Here is a 26,394-nt window from a genome sequence, read left to right as displayed (position 1 = left end):
TTTGGTGCTTTTGCTGAAGGGGCCATCTTTTTCTGTTGAGTTGCTTTAACAAATTTGTAAGAATCCAAGTTACCATTTCCATATCTATATACCATATCCATATATCATGTTTATTTGGACTGTCTTCTGTTCTGGATAGATTGATAGACATTGATAGATATAGGTGTTTAAATATATTCCTTACAATGTATCAGACTATTTTAATTACTGTAGTTTTATAGTACATTTAAAAAACAGGTAATAGAAATCCTTCAATTTTCTTCTTTCCTGATTGTTTTGTGCCTTTTCTTTGCATTCCCATGTAAAATGTAAGGTCAGCTCATTAATTTCTTTTTATTAAAAAGCCCACTGGGAATTTTGTGCGGATTGCTTTGAATTAGTGTATCTGTGTTGGCAGGACTGGCGTCTTGGCAGTATCGAGCCTTGCCTTTCACTAACTTGGTGTATCTACTTACCTGTTGCATCGTTACTTTTCCGCAGCAGTGGTATATATTTTCCAGTGAACTGAGTTTTAAACTTATTTGTAAAAATGTATTCCTAAATATTTTCCATCGTTATTAGTTTTAAAAACTATTTTGGGTTGATACTAGCATCTGAAAATTGACTGATTTTTGCATATTGGTTCTGTTACTTTGCTAAGTTTATATACTAGTTCTGGTTTTCATTGATTCCTTAGGATTTTCTGCTGAGAAGATCAAATATCATCCTTGAAAATGGTATTTATAAAAGATTATATTACTGTTATTTGTGTGAAAGTAGTACTGCTGCAAGTTAAAATCTTTGAAACTGTTTATTCTGAGTTTGTTAGACAAGTTAACAGGTCCATAGGAAAATTTAGTTTTTGCTTATTGGAATGTGATACTTCAATTATTCATTCTTTTATCTTAGTATACTTAGATATATGCTGAGAGTATGTACTTTACATGTTACACATCGAAGACTGTTAGATACGTAAACAATTTGGGGTAGTTCATAAAGTTCATGGGGAATGCTTGTTTTCTTTTTTAAAGACTTACTCATTATTTGAAAGAGATGGGAGGGAGAAACAGGAAATCCTTCATGCTTATCTATTTCTTCAATGGCTACCATGACTAGGACTTGTCCAGACTGAAACTAGGGACCCAGAAATCCATTTGGGTCTCCCACTTGGGTGCAAGGGCCCAAGTGCTTTGGCATTTCTCCACTGCCTTTCCAGACATGTTAGCAAGGAGCTGGATCAGAAGTGGAGCTATCTGGACTCAAAACAGGTAACTCTAATATGTGATAAGTTGCTGGCATTGCAAGCAATGGCTTCATTAGCTATGTCACAGTGCCTGCCCCTAAGATAACTTGTTTTTGAAGATTTATTTTTATTGGAAAGGCAGATTAATAGAGAAAAAGAGAGACAGAAAGATCTTGCATCCACTGATTCACGCCCAAGTGGATGCAGTGGCTGGAGCTGAGCTGATCCAAAGCCAGGAGCTAGGAGCTAAGATCTTCTTCCAGGTCTTCCATGCGGATGCAGGGTCAGAAGGCCTTGGGCCATTCTCGACTGCTTTCCCAGGCCACAAGCAGGGAAGCAGATGGAAACTGGAGCGGCCAAGACAAGAACCAGCACCCATATGGGGATCCCAGGCATGCAAAGCAAGGACTTCAGCCACTAGGCTACCGCGCTGGACCATGATATCTTTTAATACTGTTTTTCTGTGGACATTTTGAGGTACCCCTATACATGTAAGTGAAATTCAAAGAAAAAGCTGTGTATGGAAGATTGCATTGTCAGGTAATAGTTAAAACCATGAGAGTACTATATTTACCAAAAGGAATTGACTAGAATTGAAAAAAGTGTTTGAGGTATACGCTAAAGTGAAAAATCTAGGGGTGTCCTGGTAAAAGCTTGTAAAGAAAGCAGTGGACTTCAGCCTATCTGGGTGAAATGCTCGAAGTTGGTTTTTTTTTTTAATTCTTTCAAAAACTATATATTTGGTTCTCAGAAAATTGAATCTTTTTCAAGTGCAGTGATACCTCTACTGTTTTTTCCCTTGTGAATCAATTGAATTGCTATTACTTAGCATTTATTGTTTTTCCTTTCTCCAGAATAATATGATTTCAAATCATTAAACATCCTACCCATTATTTGGTACTAATCCAATATCCAGTATGGTGTACTATTCTAATTTTGTTATCTGCGTTGCAGACATAATTGACTTTGTGCGAGTCACACTGCATATCTGTTTTGTTCCTAGGCAAATACTGTGGTCTGGGATTGCAGATGAACCATTCAATTGAATCAAAAAGCAATGAGATTACAGTGCTGTTCATGAGTGGAATCCACGTTTCTGGACGAGGATTTCTAGCCTCCTACTCGCTTATAGATAAACAAGGTAATTTCACTGTTTACACTGACTGTTACATCTTGCAGTCTGTAACAAAAAAAATTTTTGAGTGCCTATTAACTTATATTGGGCTATAGCACAGTGAGTAAGCTGTTAATAACACATACATAAATTTGACAAATTTTCATCCAGTTCAGAATTCCAGAAATTGAAAGTGTATTTTTGTATAAAATTTATAGAATTTCTTTTCCACAGTAAAGGAAATACTGTTTCTTGGTTTGTTTTGTTTCAAGACTGGACTACAAACTCTAACACCTTTCTATGAATTACTGAAATGTAAGAGTTTGAAGTTTTGTTTTTCTAACTTGTTGATGTTTAGGATCTAAAGGGGAGAAAATTTAAAGGAATGCTACTAAGTGGAACAGAATTCAGAATTGACCTTGCTCCAGGAATCAGCCTGAGAAGGCCGTGAAGAATGGCCAGTTTGCTGAGGCCCTGAAAGACGCAGGACCAACATGAATCTTGTGGCATCCTGTGGCCTCTGTAATGTGTGCTTGTTGCCCTCGGCTCTTATGGATTCAAGGATGAGAAAGGTTAAGAAGTATTGCTATATAGGGATATATCAAAACAATCACTTAAAGTAGGAAATAAGAAATTATTTTGATATTAAGTAAATTGACCATTTAAAGTTAGGAATTAGCTTTTAATTCAGTTTGTATTTTCAAAAGTGAAAATTGTCACTACCCTTCTAAGTATGAGAATGTTGAGTACTGAGAATGACCTAAGGCAGAACAAGCTGCTTCTCCCCATGTGGTGGGTTGGAGATGAGCACTGTCTTTTATTTTAAAAGTCTCAGAGGGTGATGGAAGAGAGTGTTGCTCTATGTGAAAAGAATTTTAATTCCTTCAGTTTATAAACTGCAAAATAGGGCCTGGTACAGTAGCCTAGCAGCTAAAGTCCTTGCCTTGCACACACTGGGATCCAATATGGGTGTTGATTCTAATTCCTGTGGCCCTGCTTCCCATCCAGCTCCCTGCTTATGGCCTGGGAAAGCAGTCAAGGATGGGCCAAAGCCTTGGGACCCTGCATCATGTGTGGGAGACCTAGAAGAAGCTCCAGGTTCCTGGCTTTGGATTGGCTCAGCTTTGGCTGTTGTGGTCACTTGGGGAGTAAATTATCGGACAGAGGATCTTCTTCTCTGTCTCACCTCCTCTGTATATTTGCTTTTTCAGTAAAACAAACAAACAAACAAATAAGTCTTAAAAAAAACTGTAGAATAAGGTACAGAGGCTAGTAGAATCCCTCAGAAAGAATGAAAACTCATCTATAGAAAAATAGGGAAAAATGCCCTAGAAACATTCTGTAGGCAAGGCATGGCTATTGTGGCCGTTTGAGGAATAAACCTGTGTGGATGAATGATTCTCTCTTGTTCTTTCTCTGAGTTGCTCTGCCTTTCAAATAAATGTCTCTTTAAAGAATGTAGTTTTGAGGGAGCAAGTGAAAGTGAGACAATATGATGTTGCAGAAAGGATACTCAGGAGAATTGGAACTCGTTCCCATGCTGGCTAGGCAGCATCTGGTCTGTCGTTTCAACTCCAAAACTCGTATGTCCCAGTTGGTTAAGTCTAATAGTTGGCCACAGTGGTAGTTTGGCCCTTCCATCACTGTGCACACACACAGTCATACATTCTCCACCCACTCCCAACAGGGTAGTCTAGAGGGCAAGGAGTGCTATGATAAGGGATTACCATCCTTTCAGTCATACTTCTGAAAAATCTTGGGCTGATAGCCGAGGGGGTGAATGTAAGTACGTACTTTGCTTCTTATTCTCCATAAGTTTCTCAGTCTGTATCAGATTAAATTATTTCTGTTTTGTCCCTTTCTCTCCTTGTTATTTGTCCATTTGAAGATTTCTGGGGGAAAAATAAAAGCTTTATAGGTCAGGCACTTAAACTGTGGGTCTTTTTCTTCCATAGAAATCTGAATGTCACCCTTACAATTGGCAGTCATTTCAGATACGAGAATCAGTTTATTCCAGAAGTATAAACTTCAGTGCCAGATTTCAAACAGCTGTGTTGCTGTTTCAGATGAGATTTAGCTTCGAGAGTATCTACCTTAACTTGGAGCTTCAGGATAAATAAAATTTTGTAAAGTTGTAACTATTTTGAGAATTCCTCATTTCCTAACTGTCTCCTGAAGTCTTACTTTTTACATGTCCTGTCCCATCCATCAGAAATTTGTGTTATTTGGACTAAAGAGAATTGGCTAACCTATATTCAAAAGAGCACTGGTTGAATTTATTACTTCTGGGTGGCCTGTCAGTCATCATTTCTTGCAACTACTCATTTATTTGAAGGCTGGTTGGCTTTGGTTGAGACTTAGTTTGTTTCCGTCCAGGAAACTCAGTTGCATAATGAATTCAATGAATATTTTTAAGGAATATCATTGTATGTCTCTAGTTGAGCTATCTAGAATACATGGGAACTGAAATTGTGAACACTAGGACTTCATTAAGTTTACTTCAATTGTTATTTTCTCAAAGAGTCATGGCAATTGTAGTCATGATTTTGTGCAAAATAGGCCAAGTTTATTCATTTGTGCAAATTGTACAGTTATATTCCTTTTAATGAGCTGTTTTCTTGTCAGTAATTAGCACTGGGGAAACAGCAGTACAGCAGACAACGATCATGCCTTCATGGGAGTATAGGGCTGGAAAATACTGTTAACCAAATGATTACTTAACTGCAGTAATGGTAAAAATGATGAAGGAACTCTGCAAACCATAGGAGACCACTAGAGAGCAGGGAGTGGATGATTGACAAAGAACAGCTTCACTGAGGAAGTTAATCTTAAGCTCAGAACTCAAGGATTAATTGGAGATTTTAGGCAGACAAGGAGCGAGCACATGCAGGGATGAGAACAGCAGATGTGGAGAGCGTACGTCGTAGAAAGCTTTGACTATTAGTTTCTAGCCTTCCATTATCTCCTTTCCTTTTCACTTGTACCCTCATTTTTCAGAAATTCTACCTGACAGAAAATGTTTCATCTATCCATTTGAGTACAAGGAAAGAGACATGTGAATACGAATACCTCTTTCTTCCCCTTTCACATGCTAGCTAGGCCTGTGAAATGGTAGTATCCAGTCTGTAGCAGACACTAGTATTCTCTCATCCGAGTTTGCATCATCCCGTCGAATAGCAGTGGGCTTTCTGAGACATGAAAGATCCGGACATACATTTGTGATCTCCTGTACATGCATCTAATGTTTTGAGTTCTGTGTAGAGTCCCAAGTACCGAGACAAGCAGGACCTACCACTCAGTAATCAATATCAATTCATCTAGTTTAGTAATAAAAGGTACTGACATTTTCACTCATTTAAAAAAAAAGTTGTATTTATTTAAAGGGCAGTGTTATCAAGGGAGACATGTTCTATTTATTGGATCACTTCTCAAATGGCTGCAGTGTCTGAGACTGCTGTGTTCCAAAACAGAGATCTTCTTCCGGGTCACCCAAGCACTTGAGCCATGTTGTGCTGCTTTTACAGGTACCAGGCACGTTAGCAGGGAGCTAGATTGAAAGTGGAGCACCCAGGACTCCATCACCTCAATGGATGCTGGCGCTTTACCTATGCTACTACAGCACCAACCCTGACATTTTCATTTGCTTAAAGATGTATTTATTTTTTATTGGAAAGGCAGATTTACAGAGAGGAGTGACAAAGATCTTCCATTCACTGGTTCCATCCCCGAGTGGTAGCAATGATCAGAGCCGAGCCTCTCCAAAGCAAAGGATCCAAGAGCTTCTTCCAAGTTTCTCATATGGGTGCAGGGTCCCAGGTGTTTAAGCCACCCTCTAGTGCTATAAGCAGGATGCTGGATGGGTCTTGAAAAAAATTAATTTTAAATATTGATGACATAAATTCCTATTTTTTGAGTCTGTTCAATAATTGCTGATTTCTAAGAAGGACTCAACCTTTTGAGTTTGAACAATGATTTTTTTTTTTCAAGTCTTTTTGGTTTTAAAACAGTGAACTCAAAATGTCCACATTGGCATGGAAAGCTTCTAGTCTTCCAAGGCTTCATTTATTTCTGCTATAATTGTTGTATGTGTACATACAGAAGCAGAAAGTTGCAACCCTACTATTTTTGTAGAATAGAAACTCATCATTGGAAAAATAGCATGAAGCTTTACTGCCTTTGTTTCACCAATCCAGAGTCTTGTAGTGGTCCCTGTAAAGTTAGCCTTTGTTTTTTGAGAAAAAAATATAGAAAATAGTTTAAGATAGTTTAAAATTTCATATGGAATAAAGTCACTTAGCATGCGTATTAACACATGCTTCTTAACTGAAGTCATAAATGTATGTTCGCTTTTTGCCTGCCTCCCCAAAGAATGTGATCATGGTGTGTTCAAGACTCCTCAACAGCTGAGCCTGGAAAAGGTTCACATTTGACAGGATCATTGTTCTGTATGATAGATTATTTTTAGAATTAACATCAACAGTACGAAAATGTTCATATTGCTTCACTCTTTAACCACATTTTTGCAAATATTTTCCATTTCTTCCATCTTACATCAGATTACATAAACTTTTAAATGAAACAAGGACTGAATAGAAAGCTGCTTTCTCATAGTTCCAATTTCTGAGATATCTTTTTTCCTGCATGGATTGTTTTTGCTTGAAAATAGTATGAATTCCGTAGGCTGTGTGGTGCCAAAATTGTACAGTAATTTTACAAGATTTTCTTTTTTTTTTATTAAATTTATTCATTAGTTTTTTTTTTTTATAATCCATTTTATTGTATTGTTGACAATCTTTACATAGTTAACTATAGTTGAAGGAAAATCAAGAAAGAGAAGAAAAAAAAAAAAGGTTCAGGGAGATAGGGAGGTGGGCAATGCTATTATGTCCATATTGTTTCCATCATGTATCTGAGGTAAAAGGGGATATTGAGGGAGAAGCCCCACCCGGTTTCCCGCCCACCCCAAGTCCCGGATGTGGGGCATGCTCTGAGATATGTGCTCAAGTGGAGTTAATAGTTCTCCAGTTATGAGTCACTGCCAGTTTCGCTCGATGAGGTGGTCCACTGATTGATATGGTCCATCATGAAGTCTCCATTTGTCCCATATTTCGCTGCCAACATGTAGCTGAGATGAATGATTGTCCTATTCTGTCTTCTGTCTTTTCTTGGTTAGAATTCTGAGTCCAGCAGTTCAAGTGGGGAGATCTCCAAAGATACTTTGAGGTATTCCCAGACCAGATTCTTGTATGTTCTAGCAAGCACAGGGCCCGGCACAGTCCATCACCCTGATCAGCTGGTGGTTGCAATTGCTGTGTTGGTTCTGTTTTCAGTCCCGAGTTGCACTGGAACCAATGGGTGTTGCAGTCCAGTCTGGTTCGGCCCTTACATCAACCAGTGGGAGCTGTAGCCTAGTTGGGGCGACCCACAATAACCCCCACCAGACCGCCCCCTACCCTGGTTTGTCAGTATGTGTAGCAGAAGACCAATCTGTCCCCCATCCCATTTGGCTCTGGTACTTGTCAATGGGTATTAAAGCTTGGTTTTATCTAACCAACTCAACCATCCAGCCCTCACAGATATTGTTGAGTACCTCTCTATCTAGCCATCCCAGCCCCCGTCCTAGTTTTCATGCCCTCCCATGGGAATAGTGACCCAAGAAGGGGGAACCCACTTTTTCCCTCCCAGGTCTCTCTGTCCCGGTTTATGCACTCTTTAGGTGGTCCTGTGATTTGACTCGACAGAATTAGTCCCCAGTGCCAGCTTCTGCCAGCTGATGCTGTGGCCCTGATCTTGTCCACATGCAGCGCACAGGTGTTGTAGCCTTGCTTAGTCGTGTCTGTCTCTATCCCAGCCAACACTCTCCAGTGGGAGTAGCTGTCCAGCGAGGGGACCAGCCCCTTAACCCCCCCGCCAGCTCTGCCCCTCCCTTCCTGGATCTCACGTGTGCTGGATGGGTGCTGCATTCATATCCAGTACAGGCAACCACGCCCTGGCGTTCCATAATGTGTACTGGTTTTGTCGCAACCAAACCCGGCCCATTCCACACTCTGTTCTGGTGATCGGATTTGCCAGAGGATGACATGAACTGATTCAGCCTGGCCTGCTCCTGACCCATGCCAAATGCATGCCAGTGGGAAACTTTCCATGGCCTATTCTGGGCTGTTTCCAATCATGCTTCTCGCGCTTACCTGCAGGGACTGTGTCCTGCCAGAGGAGTTGCCCAGGCTCCTCCATCAGAACCCCTCCCAATGCCAGATTTTGCGCTTGCCAGGGGGTTCTTGAGCCAACCCTACTCAGTTCACCTCCTGTCCTAGCAGGAACAGTGGCTTTTCCTGGCTGGCTTTCACCCCATTCTGACTCTTGTTGTTGGATGTTTCAGCCCAGCCATGGCTCGTCCATACCCACATACAGCTCACACATGGCTCAGAAGGGGATTGAGACCCAGCCTAGTCAGTCCCACATCTACCCTGTTTCTCCATAACACCAGATGGTGCTGGGATCTGAACCGGCCTGGTGCATCCAATCCCAGCCCACACTAGTGCCTCGGGTGACTGCAACTGTTTCCTAGATAGAACGCAGCCCCCATTCCAGCACATACACCCCTTGGTGGGAACCTCATCCCAGCTGTGGCATCCCAGATTTGGACCGTTCCTAGCCGTAAATCACGCACCTGCACGTGGTTGCTCCGAGGACCATTAGGTGCCAGCCTGCTACACAAGCCGGAGCTTATCTTTTACTTGATAGGTGTTCAAAGCTCAGCATTATTAAGGGATTGGAAGTTCTTCAAAGGAAGAGTTACTGGCATTGGGAATCTTTAGGATTGACTCAGATCCCAGAAACAGTGGGGTCACTCTAGAGCTATCTCAGCAGCGATTCAGATGTCCAATACCCCAGAGCTCCCCGGCCGGGCGGCCAGCAGGCACAGCCTGGCGCCAAATGGCGCCCAGGCCGCCCTGGCCCAGCCCGCCATGAGCCATGGGCACATGGAGGACTGGGTTCGGGATCCGAGCTAGACGTCCTCTCCCGCAGCCCTTGGCTCGCCTCTGGCAGCCGGAGGTTAAATCCTGCAGGCCCAAGGTTGCGCCCCTCCCCAATCCCGTTCACCCACCACCCAATGAGGGTGTTGGGTGGGTCCCGGACATGCCCAGTCACGGAGGCCTCCCCCCTCGGCGTACTCACCCCAGAAGGAAGCGGGCCGCACCCAGGCATGTCCGGGCCCAGCCCGCCATGAGCCATGGGCACATGGCGGACTGGGTTCGGGATCCGAGCTAGACGTCCTCTCCCGCAGCCCTCGGCTCGCCTCTGGCAGCCGGAGGTTAAATCCTGCAGGCCCAAGGTTGCGCCCCTCCCCAATCCCGTTCACCCACCACCCAATGAGGGTGGTGGGTGGGTCCCGGACATGCCCAGTCACGGAGGCCTCCCCCCTCGGCGTACTCACCCCAGAAGGAAGCAGGCCGCACCCAGGCATGTCCGGGCCCAGCCCGCCATGAGCCATGGGCACATGGCGGACTGGGTTCGGGATCCGAGCTAGACGTCCTCTCCCGCAGCCCTAAATTTATTCATTAGTTACATTGTGTTGTAATTACATAGAATCTGGGATTCTCCCCCCCACCTTCCCCCCATGGTGGGTTCTTCCACCCTGCTGCATAACCATAGTTCAAGTTCAGTTGAAATTCCCTCCCTGCAAGTATTTGCCAAGCATAGAGTCCAACATCCCATAGTCCAGACAAGTCCAACCGCTTATTGGGTAGACCCTCTCTGGTCTGAGGGCAGAGTTAGCAGAGTATCTTCCCGGTCAAATAAAACAAGATTTTCTTTCACATACAGTTACGTAAGTTTCTATTTGTAATTCTTACGTTGTATTATAAGATTTTGTTACTGTTATCTGACAAGCATTAAACATCTGCTGAATTCATCTTAGTATAATTTTTATTGATGAAGCTTCAGTTTACATACAGATATGTGCCCTTTTATGCAAATGAGTATGTATAGTGTCTATGTACATGATATACAACTAACAAGCTGAAAAAATTGCATCTTGGCATCAGATGCTGTAGTCTTGTGTGTGTAGTAAGCGTTCGGTTAAAATTATCACATGTCCTTTCCAGGAGCTATTGTTAATACTACAGTAAAGTAGGTGTGATATTTGGCCACCAATTAAGATGCTGCTTGGCATGCCAACATCCCATATTAGAGTGCCTGGTTTCAGTTTTCAGCCTCATTTTTAAAAGATTTATCTTATTTATTTGAGAGGCAGGGAAAGAGAAATCCATCTTCCATGTACTGCTTCAATCCCCAAATGCCTGCAAATGCCAAGGCTAGATCTATCCAAAGCCAGGAGACTGGTGCTTCTTTCAACTGGGCCATCTTCACTGCTTCCCCAGTCACATCAGCTGGGAGGTGGAGTGGAAGTAGAGCAGCCAGTGGCTGTTACTGGCGCCCATATGGAATGCTAACACTGCAGGCAACAGCTTTACCCACTACACCGCAACACGGACCTGTTCTCCCACTTCTCCATGCTCCCCCTTACCCTATTCTTCATTCTTGATTAGCTTCTCAACGTGCATTCTGTGAGATAGTGGCTGATGGCTGAAGTACTTGGGTCCTTGCCACCCACACGGAAGACTCAGATTGAGTTTGACCTGACCCAGTCTAAGCTGTTATGAGTGTTTGGGTAGTCAACCAGTAAATGGAAGATGGATCAGTCTCTCCTTTTCAAAGAAATAAATTCTTAAACATCGAAGTTATTTTTAAAAAGAATATAGCAAGTAATTTGCTATAAATCTTGGAAGCTGCAAATTCTTTTGGTAGAGCAGGAAAAGTGGAAAATTGATTTTCATCACTGCTTTACAAAGATTGCATGGAGTAACCAAAATGTAGGTATTCTATTTGCATGTCCCAGGTGGCTCACTAGCACTGGTGAATTACTATCAAGCATGTATCCTTGTAAATTCCTAAAGCACAAATTTAACTTGATTGTTATTCAAATGCCCATGATTTTATAGTATACAGTATCAGCCTGTATACTGCTCCCAGAATGCTGCTCTCCCACTAGTGTAGCACAGTTATGTTCTAGTTGTATGAGACACATTTCCAGTTGATAATGGACACAAGTTGCTTTAAAATTATTGAAATAGAATGATTGCCTATCCCATGCTTATTGTGGTGGCCACTGATGGACCCAAGCCTTGACTATCAGTGTGCGAGCTGCTGGCTCTGTAGTGGGGGTGTCTCCTCCCCTCTCCCCCTTGTGCTTCAGCCAAGTGTTGTGATTGCTTTTGGATATTGTTTCAGGTTTTCCTCCCTATGGGTGAATAAATGACAAGCATGCCTTCAAACAGAAACTTTATTCTTCCATTAATGCAGTAAATGTACATTGAAACTAGCCTGTAAAATATTAGTGGTGATTGCTGCTGGCAGTACAGAGTGGAGGACACAGCCTCACATTTTGCTCAGAAACTAGGAATTAGAAAAATAATGCTGCTCGTAATTCTACAATCACATCAACAAATCAGTCTTACATTAAACATGTTACTGTGAGAACACAACAGTCATCCATTTCTTAAACCAAATTCAAGTACCTATCGTGGTGACCTTTAACTTGGAAAGGTCAAAGCCAGCTTCTGTAAGCAAGCAACATTTACCATGTAAAGGGAAGAATCCTAGAGGCTAAAGGGCAGTGGAAAAGCTTTCCAAGCAAGAGTAGTAGTTTATACCAGGGGAGACAAAAGAAAGGTAGAGTATTGAGAAGACAGGAAGATAGAATGAGGTAGGCTGATTCTGTAGGCTTTGTTGGGAGCTTTGCTTTCCTTTCTAAGATCAGGGAGAAATCATTAAAATGTATTTGAATCAATGCAAATGTCACTGGTTAGCTCAAGAGTTGGGGTGGCAATGGGCTGAGCTAGGTGTGACCATGGAACCTGCCAACACTCATGGGTATAGGGACCAATAGTCTGGGCAGGTCCGGGCTGCAGCACCCACATGTGCATCCTAAACAGGGCGTGGGGCAGGCTGGGCCGCAACATTCACCAGCTCATATTAGGCCAAGATGGAGGAGCAGGCTATGCTGGGCAAGAACCTAACACCTGCTGGCATGCATGAGATCTGGGTCTGAGTTGGCCCGAGTAGGGGAACCTGGAAAACTCCCCTCGTGGGTCATATCTCCTGGTGACCACATAGTCTAGGCCTGGGAGTCGGCCAGGCTGGGCGAGGTAGCTCCAAATGTTGGCTAATGTGTGGGTTGGTTTTGTAAGGGGGCGGGTTGGGCAAGGCCAAGCAGACCTTAGCTCACTGGCAAGTGGAGAAACAAGGCTGGAGCGCAGGTTACTCCAGGCTAGGCTATCACATCTACCAGTATTCATGAGCCAGTGATGGGAGCAGACTGAGCAGGGCCAGGTTCCAGCACCTGCCAGTGAGAGTCGAAACTGGGGGCAGGATGGGTCAGGCCAGGCTACAGCATCTAAGGCAAAGGCCAAGACAGCAAGGGGCTGTGCCAAGCTGGGTCAGAGCAATCACTGGCATGTGTGATATCTGTGGATGGGAACAGACCTGGTTGGAGTGGGTGAAGGTTAGTCAGGAAAGGCCACTGTTCCTGCTAGGACAGGAGGTGGACAAAGTAGGGCTGACCCATAGACTCACCGGTATGTGTGAGATCTGGCATTGGGAGTGATTCTGATGGAGGAACTTGGAAAACTCCTCTATCGGGACACAAACCCTGCAGGTGAGCGCAAGAACCACGATAGGAAGCAGACAGGGCAGGGAGCCGTACCCACTGGCATACATTTGGCACAGGTCGGGGGCGAACCAACCTGGGCCAGTTCATATTACCCACTGATGATTCCAAGTGCCAGAATTGTGGGTCAAACTGGGTTGGGTTGCAGCACAACCCAGTTACATGAGGGACAGGACTGGGGGCCAGCTGGGCTGGGCTAGGATGTAGCCCCCACCGATGTGAGTTGAAATTAGTGGTGGGCTAGGCCCAGCCAGCTGCAGCACCCTATGGTTAAGGTCAAGGTGAGGCAGTCCATGCCAGACCAGGCCATAACATCCAATCAGCACACGTGAGACCCAAGCAGGGAGAGGGCAAAGCTGGTAAGAGAAATGTGGAGGGCTCCCCTGCTGGATCACCAGTCCCACTGGAGAGTGTGACTTGGGACGGGACAAACCAGACGGCAGGGCCACAACACCTGTTGGCCTCATGTGAGCTGGATCAGGGAATAGCCAGGCTGGGTTGACTCTTCCTGCTGGTACTCTTCCTGCTGGTACTCTTCCTGCTGGTACATGCATAAGTCAGAGTAAAGATGGGTTGGTTGGGCTTTGCCACAGCATCAGCTGGCAGATGCTGGCATGGGGGCAAGTTAAACTGAAGAAACATCTGAGGAGTGCAAGATCCAGGAGTGGGCCCAGTAGGGAAACATGGGTACCTCCTTCTTGGATTACCACTCTGACTGGTGAGCATGAGAACTAGGGCTGGGAAAGGCATGGCCAGCTAGGGAGTGGCATCTGCCAGCATGTGTGTGGGCTGAATAGTGGGGCCGTTTGGGTTGAACTAGGCTCAATGCCAATTGACATGTATGAGAGCTGAATGGGATGTGGGACAGACTGGACCAGTCTGCTGTATTTATTGGCAAGCATGGGAACCAGGGCAGGGGGCAGGCCTGGTGGGGGTTAATTGTGGTTCTATCCAACTAGGCTGTAGCTCCCACTGGTTTGTGTGAAGGCCAAGTGCATGGTGGGCACTATCAGACTGGGCAGCACCACCTATTGCTTTGTGTAGAAAACAGGGCTGGAGACAGAACTGACCCAGCAATTGCAATCACCAGCATGTGCATAAGCTGATTGAGGGAACGGACTGTGCTAGACCCTGTATTGGCGGGCACACACAAGAACCAAGTCTGGGCTCACCTCAGATAAAGTTTCTATGGGGATCTCCCACCCAGCTGAATTTCTAAACCCAGAACCCCAACCATGGAAAGAACTGCAGGTTCCATGATCTGATCATGGAGTTCATGGGCAGAGCTGGGCCGCCTCAGTGGCTTAGATGGAGCAGTGGATAGCATATCCAGGTGTACATGGAGGATATGGCAGTACATGGGGCCTGCAGAGGACAGCTGGTACCATAATAGAAGGTGGAGAGCAGAACAAACCAATCAACTGTATAGGCAAATGTTGGCAGTGAATAACTGGGAAAATGGAGACTCTAAGGTGGACTATGTCAATCAGTGGGTTCTGGAGAGATTTCATTGTGCTTGGAATGGCGAGATTGGCAGTAATTTGGAATTGTTGAAATATCGAAATCTCTTGAGCAAGACCCTCAGAGCATGTCCCACATCGGGGACCATAGGGTTGTGTTGGGTGGCTGTCCTCCATTCCAGGTTTCAGCAGCGTTTGGGAGTCTGAGTGTGGCTTCTCTGCTTGTCTTCTCCCCTTCCCCCAGATACAGGAAGGAAAAAAAGAGAATATGGAAATGGGAAATGGTAATCTCGTTCACCTTCCTGTAGCCCTTGGTCCTAATCACCCTAATCAATTATGTATAAATCATCAAAAATGAAAATTGAAAAAATATATAAAATATTTTTTAAAAGAACTACCTTTTTCAAAGCCTGTGAAAAAGGTCTTTGAAGCAAATTAATGCTTATTCCTATGTACTGATTTCTAGGTAAAAAGTATTAGATTTTAAAATGTGTTTTCTTTAGAACATCAGTTCTCTAATTTCATAGTGCTCAAGAATACTGGCAAGACTGTTAAAAACAGGTTTCCAGGCCCCTCTCCAGAGATTTTGAAGGTCTGGATGGCGCTCAGGAATTTGGATTTCTCGGGCCTGCGTCGTGTTTAAGCCTTGCACATAATGCCAGATTCTCAATCTGAGTATTTGTTGGAATCCCAGCAGCCTGCTTCTGCTCCTGTTCCTCCCAGTGAGCCTAGGAGACCAGAGGAAGATCGCCAAGTACTTAGGACTCTTGCCACCTGTGGGGTTCCCAGGAGGAAGTTTGAGGCTGCTGGCTTCTCCTGCTTCGGCAGGTGGGGTCATTTGAGGAGAATCAGCAAATGGAAGATCTTTCCCTTCTGTCCATCTCTTTGACTCTGCATCTCAAATAAGTATTTTTTTTTTTCAAAGGAGGAGAATTTAGGTTTCTGGGATGTTCCCAGAATGTGCTGCTGCTTCTGGTCCTATGTGTAGAGTAGATTCTGAGTAGCAGATGGAGCCACAGAATCAACACCTGTTTTCACAGAAGCTACAGTAGGGCTTCCTTGTCTATGTTCTGTGTAGGTGGTGTGTGACTTCGTTAGATGACACAGTAGTCAAACAGGGTTGAGGAAACAGTGCTAGGAATCAAGATAACTAAAATCAGGAAGGTTGATTAATAAAAGTGCCATTTGGAGGTTTTACAATTTGTTGACATTTGTGTATTACTGGATTCATTTTTGTTTTTGCTTTTTCTAGATCTAATTACTTGTTCGGACACTGCATCCCATTTTTTGGAACCTGAGTTCAGGTATGACCATATTTTTGCATGCCCGTCTTTAGCTTAAACATTGTTCTTCAGCATTCTGTATCTACTTAAGATTTTGTGTATGATATACAGTCATTCCATGATTTGAATAATTTACTTGATTTAGAATCATTTCATTATAACCATATTTACATTTGGCTTTAATTGTATCATGTAGATCTTTTTTTTGAAGTATAGTTTTAATATGCTTAAATATCTGCCAAAACTGCTAGCTAAAAAAATGGGAAAACTCATTTATTTCCACAAAAAAAGGGAAATGGGTGGTTTAAGGCTATTACGGAAGTATTGGCTGTTCTTATCCCAGTCCCATTTCTGGTGCTTCCCAGTGTTGTGGCTTGTGTCTTGCCTGGACTAGAATTAGCTTCTGGTTGTTTTCTTATGCAGTCATTCACCAGGAGTCCTTGGGCCATTTTCCCAGTCTTGTCTCATCTGCTCCGTGTTGAAATGATTCTGGATTATTTACCCTGCTCTGAGCTCACAAAACATTCCTGGAAATCAATTTCAACCTTTTGGCAAAATCATTTTCATTTTTCAAGACCAGTCTCACCAGCCTCCTCCCAGCTTCTCCTCTCCCAAAAACAAACCTTAGTTTTTGTGTTTCAGAGTGGTTCTCTTGTGGCAAGTGCGCCTTCATTAGCATTTGATAGGGCCTCTGCTCAGCCATGATGGTTCTCCCCATCCTTCCTCCAGAACTTCATTGCCACCCAAATCCAATCTGCCTAAGTTTCCCAGCTTCCGCTCAAAATCCCTTACCTTCTCTTGCTTTCCAGAAACCGGAATAACCATTGTTAAAAATATAAATGCTACCAGAATCCCCACTGCCTGCCTGTTTTTACTTGAGAGATACATTCCAGTCCATAAGACTGTGTCATCTAGCCACCTGTGCACTCCTCTCGGCTCTGGTCCCTTCCTCACTGCGGCCTGGTCTGTGCGTTCACACAGCAGGCTAAGTTGCTGCTGGGTGTGCCCTTCAGAGTGATTGCTGCACATGCCATGCTTAGTCAGTGATGTCCCCTTGCATGCTACGTTGGAGCAGCACTCCCCGACTGAAGCATCCAGGGCCTGCCCTGCCTTGCTAGAGCACAGGAGGCCTTCACTACGTGTCAGCCGCATGCCCTGGCCACATGCTTCCTCAGTTTCCTTACCTGTACAATAAGGACAACCGTAGTACCCACTCATGGGGTTTTTGAGTGGCTTTCCTGAAGCCCTTGTGATGCCATCTGGCACATGGTTAAGTTTGTGAAATGTTGCTGTTGCTTTTAACAGATTGGGTCTTTTCCAGTTCAGAATGCCTTTTCTTCATAAAAGAACCAAAATTGAATTATTTATGTAAGTATTGGTTTGCTGTCATCTTCCACCACTGGAATGTAGATTCAGTAATGGAAATGAGCCATGCTTGTTTGGTTGACCCAGTGTCCACATAGCCCAGCACATAGCAGACAACATAATAAACATTCAAGTGCAGCTCCATGCTCCACAGTAATGTTTCAATCACCGCCAGGCCGTAGGATTCCCATGAGGTTCTAATGGAGCTGGAAATTCCGTATCACCTAATGAAAATCAGGGCTGCAAAAGCAGCAAGAGAAAAGGGCGTTGCAGGAGAAGGGAAAAAAAGAAGGTGGGCAGGCGGGGAAACTGCTGGAGAATTCACAGGCAAGAGCCTAGAGGAAGCACTTACAGACCTCCATAAGCTCCTGACAAAATTCTCATGGAAGAGTGTTCCTTAGTGGAGAGCAGGTGCAGTCTACTTAGAAGCGAATCTGTGATAAGAAGCCCACGACACAAAGCACCAGGGACACACTTCTGAGAAGAGTGACAGCTCCTTGTTGTCACAAGAGATGACCACTCCAGGCACGCTGCTGCCCCTGCACTTCAGTGGGACGAGGTGTGCCAAGAAGACAGTGACACGGATGACTCTCATCTTGTGTTGGCTGAGACTAATATGTGAGCTTGTATCTTAGCTTCTAACCAAACACAAATTTTAGAAGTTAAGGAAGTAGAAAAAGACACTTATTGGGGAGACTGTAAATATTTTTGTCCACCTGTATAATATGCTAGATGTTACCGTGCAGAGTAGTCGAAACATTAGAACAATTTAAAAGCTTATAAGGTAAAAAAGAAGTTACAATAAGCTAAGGCTTATTTCTTAGTGAAGGAAAATATTTAAACAGATTCTGCATGGCTTAAGTGTATGCTTGTGAAGTCTGCACAGTGTCCAATAATGCCATAAGCAAACTCTGTTCCTGGGAAGTGTTCTGTGCAGGTGGACCATTTTAAAAACCTTTCTGTTCGGCACGTTTTTACTGCATCTTTTCTGTGTTCAGATTGTTTGGATACACAGAAAGTAACCATGGTGTTACAGTTGCCTGCAGTAACAGCTCACTGGTTTGTAGCCAAGGAAGACTGAGCTGTACCACACAGTGCAGGTGTGCGGTCACTGAGGCCATCTGAGTTTGTATAGTGCTCTGGGTGATGTTCACATGACAGAGCAGTTATCTAAAGGTTGTGCCATATCAAGTATAATGGAAAAAGTCTGAAAGTAGAGATGTATCTACCATCCAATGTGAAGTAAATAAAACAGTTTGTACAATACGAAAAAAATTGTAACTATAGTAGGTGAAAAAATTATAGCATGTATAATAATATCTCTTAAGTAGCCTCACACAAAGTAAGCTTTAGGAATCGGTACATTTTACAGGAAGTGATAAAAATTAAGTAGATATTATTTTACATGGATCCATTTGCACAATCCCATATGAAACTGAGTACCAGGGAGTGAGCACTTCAGCCTAGTGGGTCACAGTGCTGTGTGCCACAGTGCTATGCCTGGCTTAGCTCCACCTCAGGTCCTCATTCCAGCTTCCTACTGTTGCAGACCCCGCGGTGGCAACTGCCATGGCTCACCATGCAGGATCTGAGATAACTTGACCTTGTCTCTTGGGCGTATGGAAAAGTATCTGAAAGGGCTTTTTAGAAATATTCTTTCTAAACGCTTGTATCCCAACCCTGAAGACTCGGATCCTCACCAAGGACTATCATTATGGGCACCAAGGACTACATCCCAACGGACAAGGAGAACACGGGGAATTGGAGTTCCTTCGGAGGCCGAGAACTCCGAGGACACCCAGCCCCGTCTGGATCTACCACATGGGATGGAAGAGACCCAAATCCTTCCACGAAGCACCCAAGGTCATCGGAACAACAGCCAGGAGCCCTGAGGGATCTGCAGAAACAGAAGAACAGCAAACTTCCTTCAGGACTAGGGAGAGGAGCTTCTTCTGGTCCTTACTTAGTTCCAACTTTGGATCCCCACCCTCGCTTGCAACGACCATCAAGATCACTACAGAGCACCCTCGCCCCCAAAAAAGCATAGAATAGATAGAGAAATACAAGGAAAGCTTAGAACCAAACAGGAAACGATCAGCGTGGATCCACATATACCTTACTAGATAGGACACAAAGATTAGTTACCCCTCACTAGGGGATTGAAGATTTCTCTGCACACCCCTCCTAAAACTGTTCTGTACCTCAACTATTGACAAAGGCCTTGTTAGATTTCTAAGCCAGTATAGATTATCCTAAAATCTACCAAGTTCGCCAAAATTATGCGTCAACACAATGAACTGCTAAATACTAAAATGAAAACAGACACAAGACAGCTGAATAGTACCCTATAGGCACTTTAGGATGTATAGCAGCCGGTTCTGTGTACAAACAAAAATTAAAGGGTCAATGAAGTACTCACAGGATGTGGTTAAGAACTTGCACTGTTGGGCCCTGCGGCATGGCCTAGCGGCTAAAGTCCTCGCCTTGAAAGCCCTGGGATCCCATATGGGCGTCGGTTCTAATCCCAGCAGCTCCACTTCCCATCCAGCTCCCTGCTTGTGGCCTGGGAAAGCAGTTGAGGACGGCCCAATGCATTGGGACCCTGCACCCGCGTGGGAGACCCGGAAGAGGTTCCAGGTTCCCAGCATCGGATCGGCGCGCATCAGCCCGTTGCAGTCACATGGACAGTGAATCATCGGACAGAAGATCTTCCTCTCTGTCTCTCCTCCTCTGTGTATATCTGGCTTTAATAAAATGAATAAATCTAAAAAAAAAGAACTTGCACTGTTATGATTACCCAATACCATGTCAATTAATTCCATAATGTTGTAAATTGTTGTTGATGTTGTGCTGGGGCTTCTGATCGGGACAATATTCTGCCAGCTCTGCCTTCAGACCAGAGATGGTCTCCCCAAGAAACTGTTGAATTTATCTGGACAATAAGATGCTGGACTCTATGCTTGGTATATGTTTGCAATGAAAGAATCTCAACTTAATTTGAACTGTAATTCTGCAAGAAGGTGGATGAATCCGCCATGGGGGGAGCGTTCGGGGAGGGAATGGGGGAATCCCAGAGCCTATGAAACTATGTCACATAATGCAACGTAATTTTAAAAAATAGAAATATTCTTTCCAGGTCATGATAGCATCATATTTGCATCAATAGGAAGAATGCATAAGCACGTTCCTTAATGTTTTCCCCTAGAAAGTGAACCATATGTGTTTTCCTCTAGAAAGTGTACCACAATATAACATCTCACTTGTTTTCTTTTCACAGTAAGTACTGCCCGGCTGGCTGCCTGCTTCCTTTTGCTGAAATATCTGGAACAATTCCTCATGGATACAGAGATGTAAGTTGCACATAGATTTACAGTAACAATGAGACTTTTTAAAAAAAATAACTAGATGTATGTCTGTTACCTAATTTTACTTGTAGAAATCTTTTTCTTTGTAGCCATATGTAATCTTTTATTATTTTTTCTTCCCCTTAAATTCCATTACAGTACCTGTAATTTATGTTTTTATGAAAAGTGCCCAAATCCACAGGTTTCTTGAGGAAGTACAGAATCTTCTTCATGAGCTATGACAAGCTAATCTTCTGTTTTTTTCTTCCCCAGTCCTCACCGCTGTGCATGGCAGGTGTGCATGCAGGAGTAGTGTCTAATATTTTGGGTGGTCGGATCAGCGTTGTAATTAGCAAAGGCATCCCGTACTATGAAAGTTCTTTGGCTAATAACGTCACTTCTGTGGTGTAAGTATCCTTGGTAGTCCAGTGAGCATGCTGTATAGGTGGGTGCTAGGGACCAGTGAGAACTCACCGACATCACTGTCCATGGGACCCAGGGAGTAGTCTTTATGCAAGAAGCATTCAGTTGGGTGTGTGTCCTCAGTATCTGAATGTTTTTGAAAGGTACAGGCTGGATTGCAACTAGTTGAAATATTTTGAGTTTTAAAGTAAGCATTGATGTCAAGTGGACTGTTTGTATTATTATGAATCTGTCCTCCCGAAAGAATGTTTGCAGGAGGTATTATCTATCACAATATCTACACTGTTATGCTGCTTTACCGGACGTCAAAACAGAAGTTGAAACATTAACTGGAAATGCAGTAGAACACTAGTGGAATGTTTGGAAACTTCGCCTCTTCTGTTCACTTGGTCTGGTGAACAGTTGACCCTCAGTGAAACAAGCTTTTCCTTAGAGGCCCTCAGCCAGTTTCCATTGAGACGATGAGCAAGTCGGCAAACACTGTTGGTGAAAATCTGCTGAGGAAATACTTTGGGTTTCGTGGCTGTGTGGTCACATCACTTCCTCCGCTGTTACCTTTAGAACTCCTTAACCGTGTTAAAGTAATTAACTCAGCGAATGTACAAGCAGCCTTACGCGCACTGCTGTTTGTCCACCCCGACAGACCCAGCTAGCTTCCTTCCTTGTGTTTCTTCTATGGGCTGATTTTTTCATTCCTTTCCTCCTTTTCAGCTTTAGAAAGAATTTTTGTGTCTAAATTCTCTTTCACACTCATAGCAGTAAGGATAAGATGCATCCTCTTGTAGCTGTTTGAGTGCTTTGTAAAGGCAGAGGAATGCTGAGAAAGGCCAAAGGGAATTCTCTGGGCCCTAAGCCCTTCGCTTGCCTCATTGGTCCACTCTCCTTAGCTCCTACAGTGTGCATTGCTTGGAAATCCAAACGCAATGCTAACTCTAACATTAAAAGTTGTTCTCATGAGCCTTTCTACTAGGAACAAGACCAGAGCCTGGTTTTTAGCTACAGAATCACCCTAGGTCTTCAAGCAGCAGAGGAGAAAAGCACAACTTTCACTTACTGGTGTCGAGCATTACGTCATTTGTTACATGTCACCAAAGAAGCCGCCTTCTCTCTCTTTCAGGGGACACTTGTCTACAAGTCTTTTTACATTTAAGACAAGTGGTAAGTTTTCTATGGACTTTATAACCTATTGTGGTTTGTTAAATTGGTCATTTTGAACACTGTAGCAGCTAATGTTTGTACTCATTTAAACATCTTGATAGTACTGTGAGGTGATACCTGTTAAAATAATAGAGGCTGGTATTATGGCACGGAGGTTTTAGCTGCTGTTTGTGTCAACATCTCATGGAACAGTTTGAGTCTCATCTGCCATGGTTCTGTCAAGCTCCCTGCTTATGTGCCTGGGGAGGCATGGGGAGATGCCCCGAACACGGAGGCCCCTGACTCCTGGGTGAGAGACCAAGGGAGAGATCTGGGCTGCTGGCTTACGCCCGGCCAGTCCTGGCCATTGCATTCATTCTGAGAGTAAAAGTATTTCCTTGTCTCTCTTTCTGCTCCTAATTCTGCCTTAAAGGTAATAGAATAAATTGGAAGTTTTATGACAAGAGACAGGCATGTAAGCACGGAAGGTGCCTTAGCAGAGGTGGTTTCTGAAGCCATCTGAAGAAGTAACTTATTGTACAGAGAGATTCCTCATTTGCTGCTCACTGTACTGGTGCTTGTGACTGGATGGTGACGAACATAACACCTGCCTCCCTGGAACTTCCCTTCTGTAGTGAGGACAGTGAGTGAACAAATTGTTGTCTGTGGTGTACTGTTTACTGTGTGATCAAATGCTCAAAGATGTAGAGAAATAGGCAAGAAGGAAGACAGGACTTGCAGGAGGAGAACCAGTACGTGGTTTAAGCAGGATCAGGAAAAGCCTCATAGAGAAAGTGACAACAAAATGCTGAAAGAGATAAAGGCATAACATCTGCGGCCTCTCCCTCTACCATTTATCTGGAGGGCGTATCCCAGGGAGATCACATAGTTCAAGTTATTGCTCATCGGTGAGTGTTCATGACTTTCCTAATTGACGCACAAAAACACATGTCCAAAAAACCCCAGCCTGCGTCTTAAACTTCTGTTACAGTTTATTACTATTATTAGCATAGTATATGTTAATTAAACGTATGGTAGAAAGTTTGCAATGAGCAGGTCCATACAGATTTTGATTTCATATCCGGGAACCGGGTTGACCTTCTCCTTCGTTTCAGGTTGTTATGGGACACTGGGCATGGAGTCCGGTGTGATTGCTGATGCTCAGATTACAGCCTCCTCAGTGCTGGAGTGGACTGACCACACCGGGCAAGAGAACAGCTGGAAACCGGAAAAGGCCAGACTGAAGAAGCCTGGGCCGCCTTGGGCTGCTTTGGTCACTGACGACTATCAGTGGCTACAAGTGGATCTGAATAAGGAAAAGAAGATAACAGGTTAAGAAACAGGACTTCCTAGAACATTTTACAATGTTCCTATGATTTACAAACCTGTTGCTAAGATTTCCATGGAAAATTAGCTTGCTGAAAATTCAGTTCCATGGTTTCCAGTTTTGTTGGTTGGTATTAACATTACCAGAGAAAGTTTTATAAGGCATGGCAGAGGAGAGGAGTTGATATTTAATCCTTAATAATTTTTCATTTTTATTCTTTCAAGGGAGTGTTTTCAGTGAAAAGTGATCTTGAGACACATGAAATAACCATCTCTTAGAGTCAGGTTTCTGTTCCAGGAGTCCATTTTAAGTACTATAAATAGCTAACGGACCACATGCTCTGAGCATAAATTTGTTTTAGGGGAAGTTAGCAAATAGTCCGAATAATTGGTTGGAATTAGTTTTTACAAATGATATGTTTTGTTTTGGTAACTGAAAATAATGCCAATAAGCACCTTTAATCTTTCACTCCCAGAAATTCATTTTTATTAACTGAAATATATTTTACAGTGACATGAACACAAGTTGCCAGCATAGAATCGTTCTTTCCTTACGTGCACCCATAATTCTGTCTCTCTAAGGGAACAAAGCCAAGGATTTAGTACCATGTTGATGGGAATGAGCTGCAGGCAGGAATGGGCTCCCAGTGCCCCTCAGGTGTGTTGTTGGATGCTGAACAAACTTGGTGTTAGGCCGTGTATACTGATCAGAGAAAGTCTTAATTCCAGGCATTGTAACCACCGGCTCTACTATGGTGGAACACAACTACTATGTGTCTGCCTACAAAATTCTGTACAGTGATGACGGGCAGAAATGGACTATTTATAGAGAACCTGGTGTGGAGCAGGATAAGGTAAGTGATTAACAAAGTGTTTGTAAAAAGTATTCTCAGAGAGCTCTTTGCGAACAGCTTAAAGGGCATTCAGTACAGCTTTGTCTTGCACTGCCCTCTTCTGGTTGTTTTAGGTAGTGTTAGTTAATTGTTCTGATTGGTTAAAAAAAAAAAAGACCTCTGTTCTACGTCCCTGTAAGATCAGTACTTCTTGACTTTCACTGCTGCATTTTTAATTTTTACATTGTTTAAATATTGTTTCAAGAAAGTCTAATCTATGTTTTTTTTGTCTTTATAATACTTTTCTTGTCGATCTTCCAAATAACGTGGACTAAGTGGGCCTCAGATTTCTATTCTATAGGCAAGAGAAGACAGACAAGACAGCTGAGGACTGTTGCATGATTACATGTCCTGGACTTAGAAGTCATTTCAAGACTATCTCATGAATTCTTAAATATCCCTTTTTTTCCCCTGACTCACAAATTTCCTTAACTTGTATTGATAATTATGAAATCTGTGTTTCAGTTAGCAGAGCAAACTTGTGAACCCGCTGTGATGAGCCACACCTGCTAGTAGGGGGTGTTTAGTCTCAGAGTGTTGCATCCACATGCCTGTTCCGGTCACGCTGGCTCCTGGGCCGTGACTGAACACAGGGATCTTGAAATTGAGAAGTCACTGCCCTCAGGGAAAATAGATACCCCGCACCAAGGCTTGAAACTATGAACATATCTTCTCAATTAATCTTCTTATAGCTTCGGCCTCAGTTATATTTTCAGTTCTGGAGCATCTGTGTAATTTCAGTTCCCACTTTTATCATCTGCTTCTGAAGCCTCCAGACTCCCTGTCTCAGGTTGCTGTGCAGTCTTGTGCTGCTGCTCGGGGGCTTCTCCTGCTTGACGCTGTGTGCACTCTGTCTCTGATGAAGCCCTGCCTGCTCCAGCAGACAGCACACCGTCTTTCACCTTGTCCTCTGCTGAACGCCCCAAACCTGGGACCACTCTACTCCTGGCACATCGGTTTCTCTGTTAACCTTTATTATACTTCCTAAGAAACAAGACTCCCCTCCACCTGTCACCTTAGGCACAGATCAGCTATAAATGGGACCTAAATCTGCACCCAGAAACCATCAGACTGTTAGAGGAAAGCAAACTACTATAGGTGTTGGGAGAGACTTATTAGAAAATATCACTGGAAACACAGGCAGGCAAAGCCAAAATAAACAAAGGGACCTCCATCAAACTAAGAAACTTCTGTTCAGCAACAAACAGAATGGGTGAAGGTCTTTACATACTACACAACAGATACTGGATTAATATCGAAAATTTATAAAAAGGATCAGAAACTCAACAACAGCAAAGCAACAACCCTGTTAAGAAATGGGCAAAGGGCCCGGTGGCATGGCCTAGCGGCTAAAGTCCTCACCTTGAAAGCCACGGGATCCCATATGGGCGCCGGTTCTAATCCCAGCAGCTCCACTTCCCATCCAGCTCCCTGCTTGTGGCCTGGGAAAGCAGTCGAGGACGGCCCAATGCATTGGGACCCTGCACCCGCGTGGGAGACCCGGAAGAGGTTCCTGGGCTCGGCATCGGATTGGCGCGCACCGGCCTGTTACGGCTCACTTGGGGAGTGAATCATCGGATGGAAGATCTTCCTCTCTGTCTCTCCTCCTCTCTGTATATCCGGCTTTCCAATAACAATAAAATCTTTTAAAAAAAAAAAAAAAATGGGCAAAGGAAATTAGGCATGTGAAAAAATGCTAAGGTTCCACTTAACTCCAGTAGCATGGCCTACATTTAGAAATCTACCTACATGTCCTGGTGTGGGTGTGGGGAGAAAGGTGCCCTACTCCACTGTTCGTGGGAGTGGAGGTTAGAACAGCCACTACGGGAGTCAGTATGGAGAGTGCTGTGACAGTGGATTTACCATATGACCCAGCTGTTCCGTTCCTGGGAATATATCCAGAGGAAGTGACATCTGTATATGAGAATGTGACCTGCAACCGTATATTTACAGCAACAAAATCCATAATAGCAAAGATATGCAAACAACCCAAGCGCCTGTGAAAGAGGAATGGCTAAAGAAACTGACACACACACTCCCTGTGGAATACTTACTCACCCACTAAAAAGGGTGAGATTCTACCATTTACAGCCGT

At 43.7% G+C, this 26,394-nt stretch overlaps 1 protein-coding gene across 1 annotated transcript in view; it reads left to right on the top strand.

The window, feature by feature from the left end:
- DCBLD2 (discoidin, CUB and LCCL domain containing 2) overlaps nucleotides 1-26,394 on the top strand; it is an 87,395-nt gene that overhangs the window by 47,070 nt on the left and 13,931 nt on the right. Inside the window, exons 3-9 of the mRNA XM_004593233.2 lie at nucleotides 2,226-2,363; nucleotides 15,781-15,832; nucleotides 20,454-20,526; nucleotides 20,794-20,927; nucleotides 22,061-22,101; nucleotides 23,196-23,411; nucleotides 24,136-24,260. Coding sequence (XP_004593290.2) covers nucleotides 2,226-2,363; nucleotides 15,781-15,832; nucleotides 20,454-20,526; nucleotides 20,794-20,927; nucleotides 22,061-22,101; nucleotides 23,196-23,411; nucleotides 24,136-24,260 — 779 coding nt within the window. The remainder of the gene's footprint in view (nucleotides 1-2,225; nucleotides 2,364-15,780; nucleotides 15,833-20,453; nucleotides 20,527-20,793; nucleotides 20,928-22,060; nucleotides 22,102-23,195; nucleotides 23,412-24,135; nucleotides 24,261-26,394) is intronic.

The sequence above is a fragment of the Ochotona princeps genome, chromosome 3 (assembly GCF_030435755.1).
Source record: "Ochotona princeps isolate mOchPri1 chromosome 3, mOchPri1.hap1, whole genome shotgun sequence".
Taxonomy (NCBI): domain Eukaryota; kingdom Metazoa; phylum Chordata; class Mammalia; order Lagomorpha; family Ochotonidae; genus Ochotona; species Ochotona princeps.
This window is presented reverse-complemented; position numbering and strand designations above follow the sequence as displayed.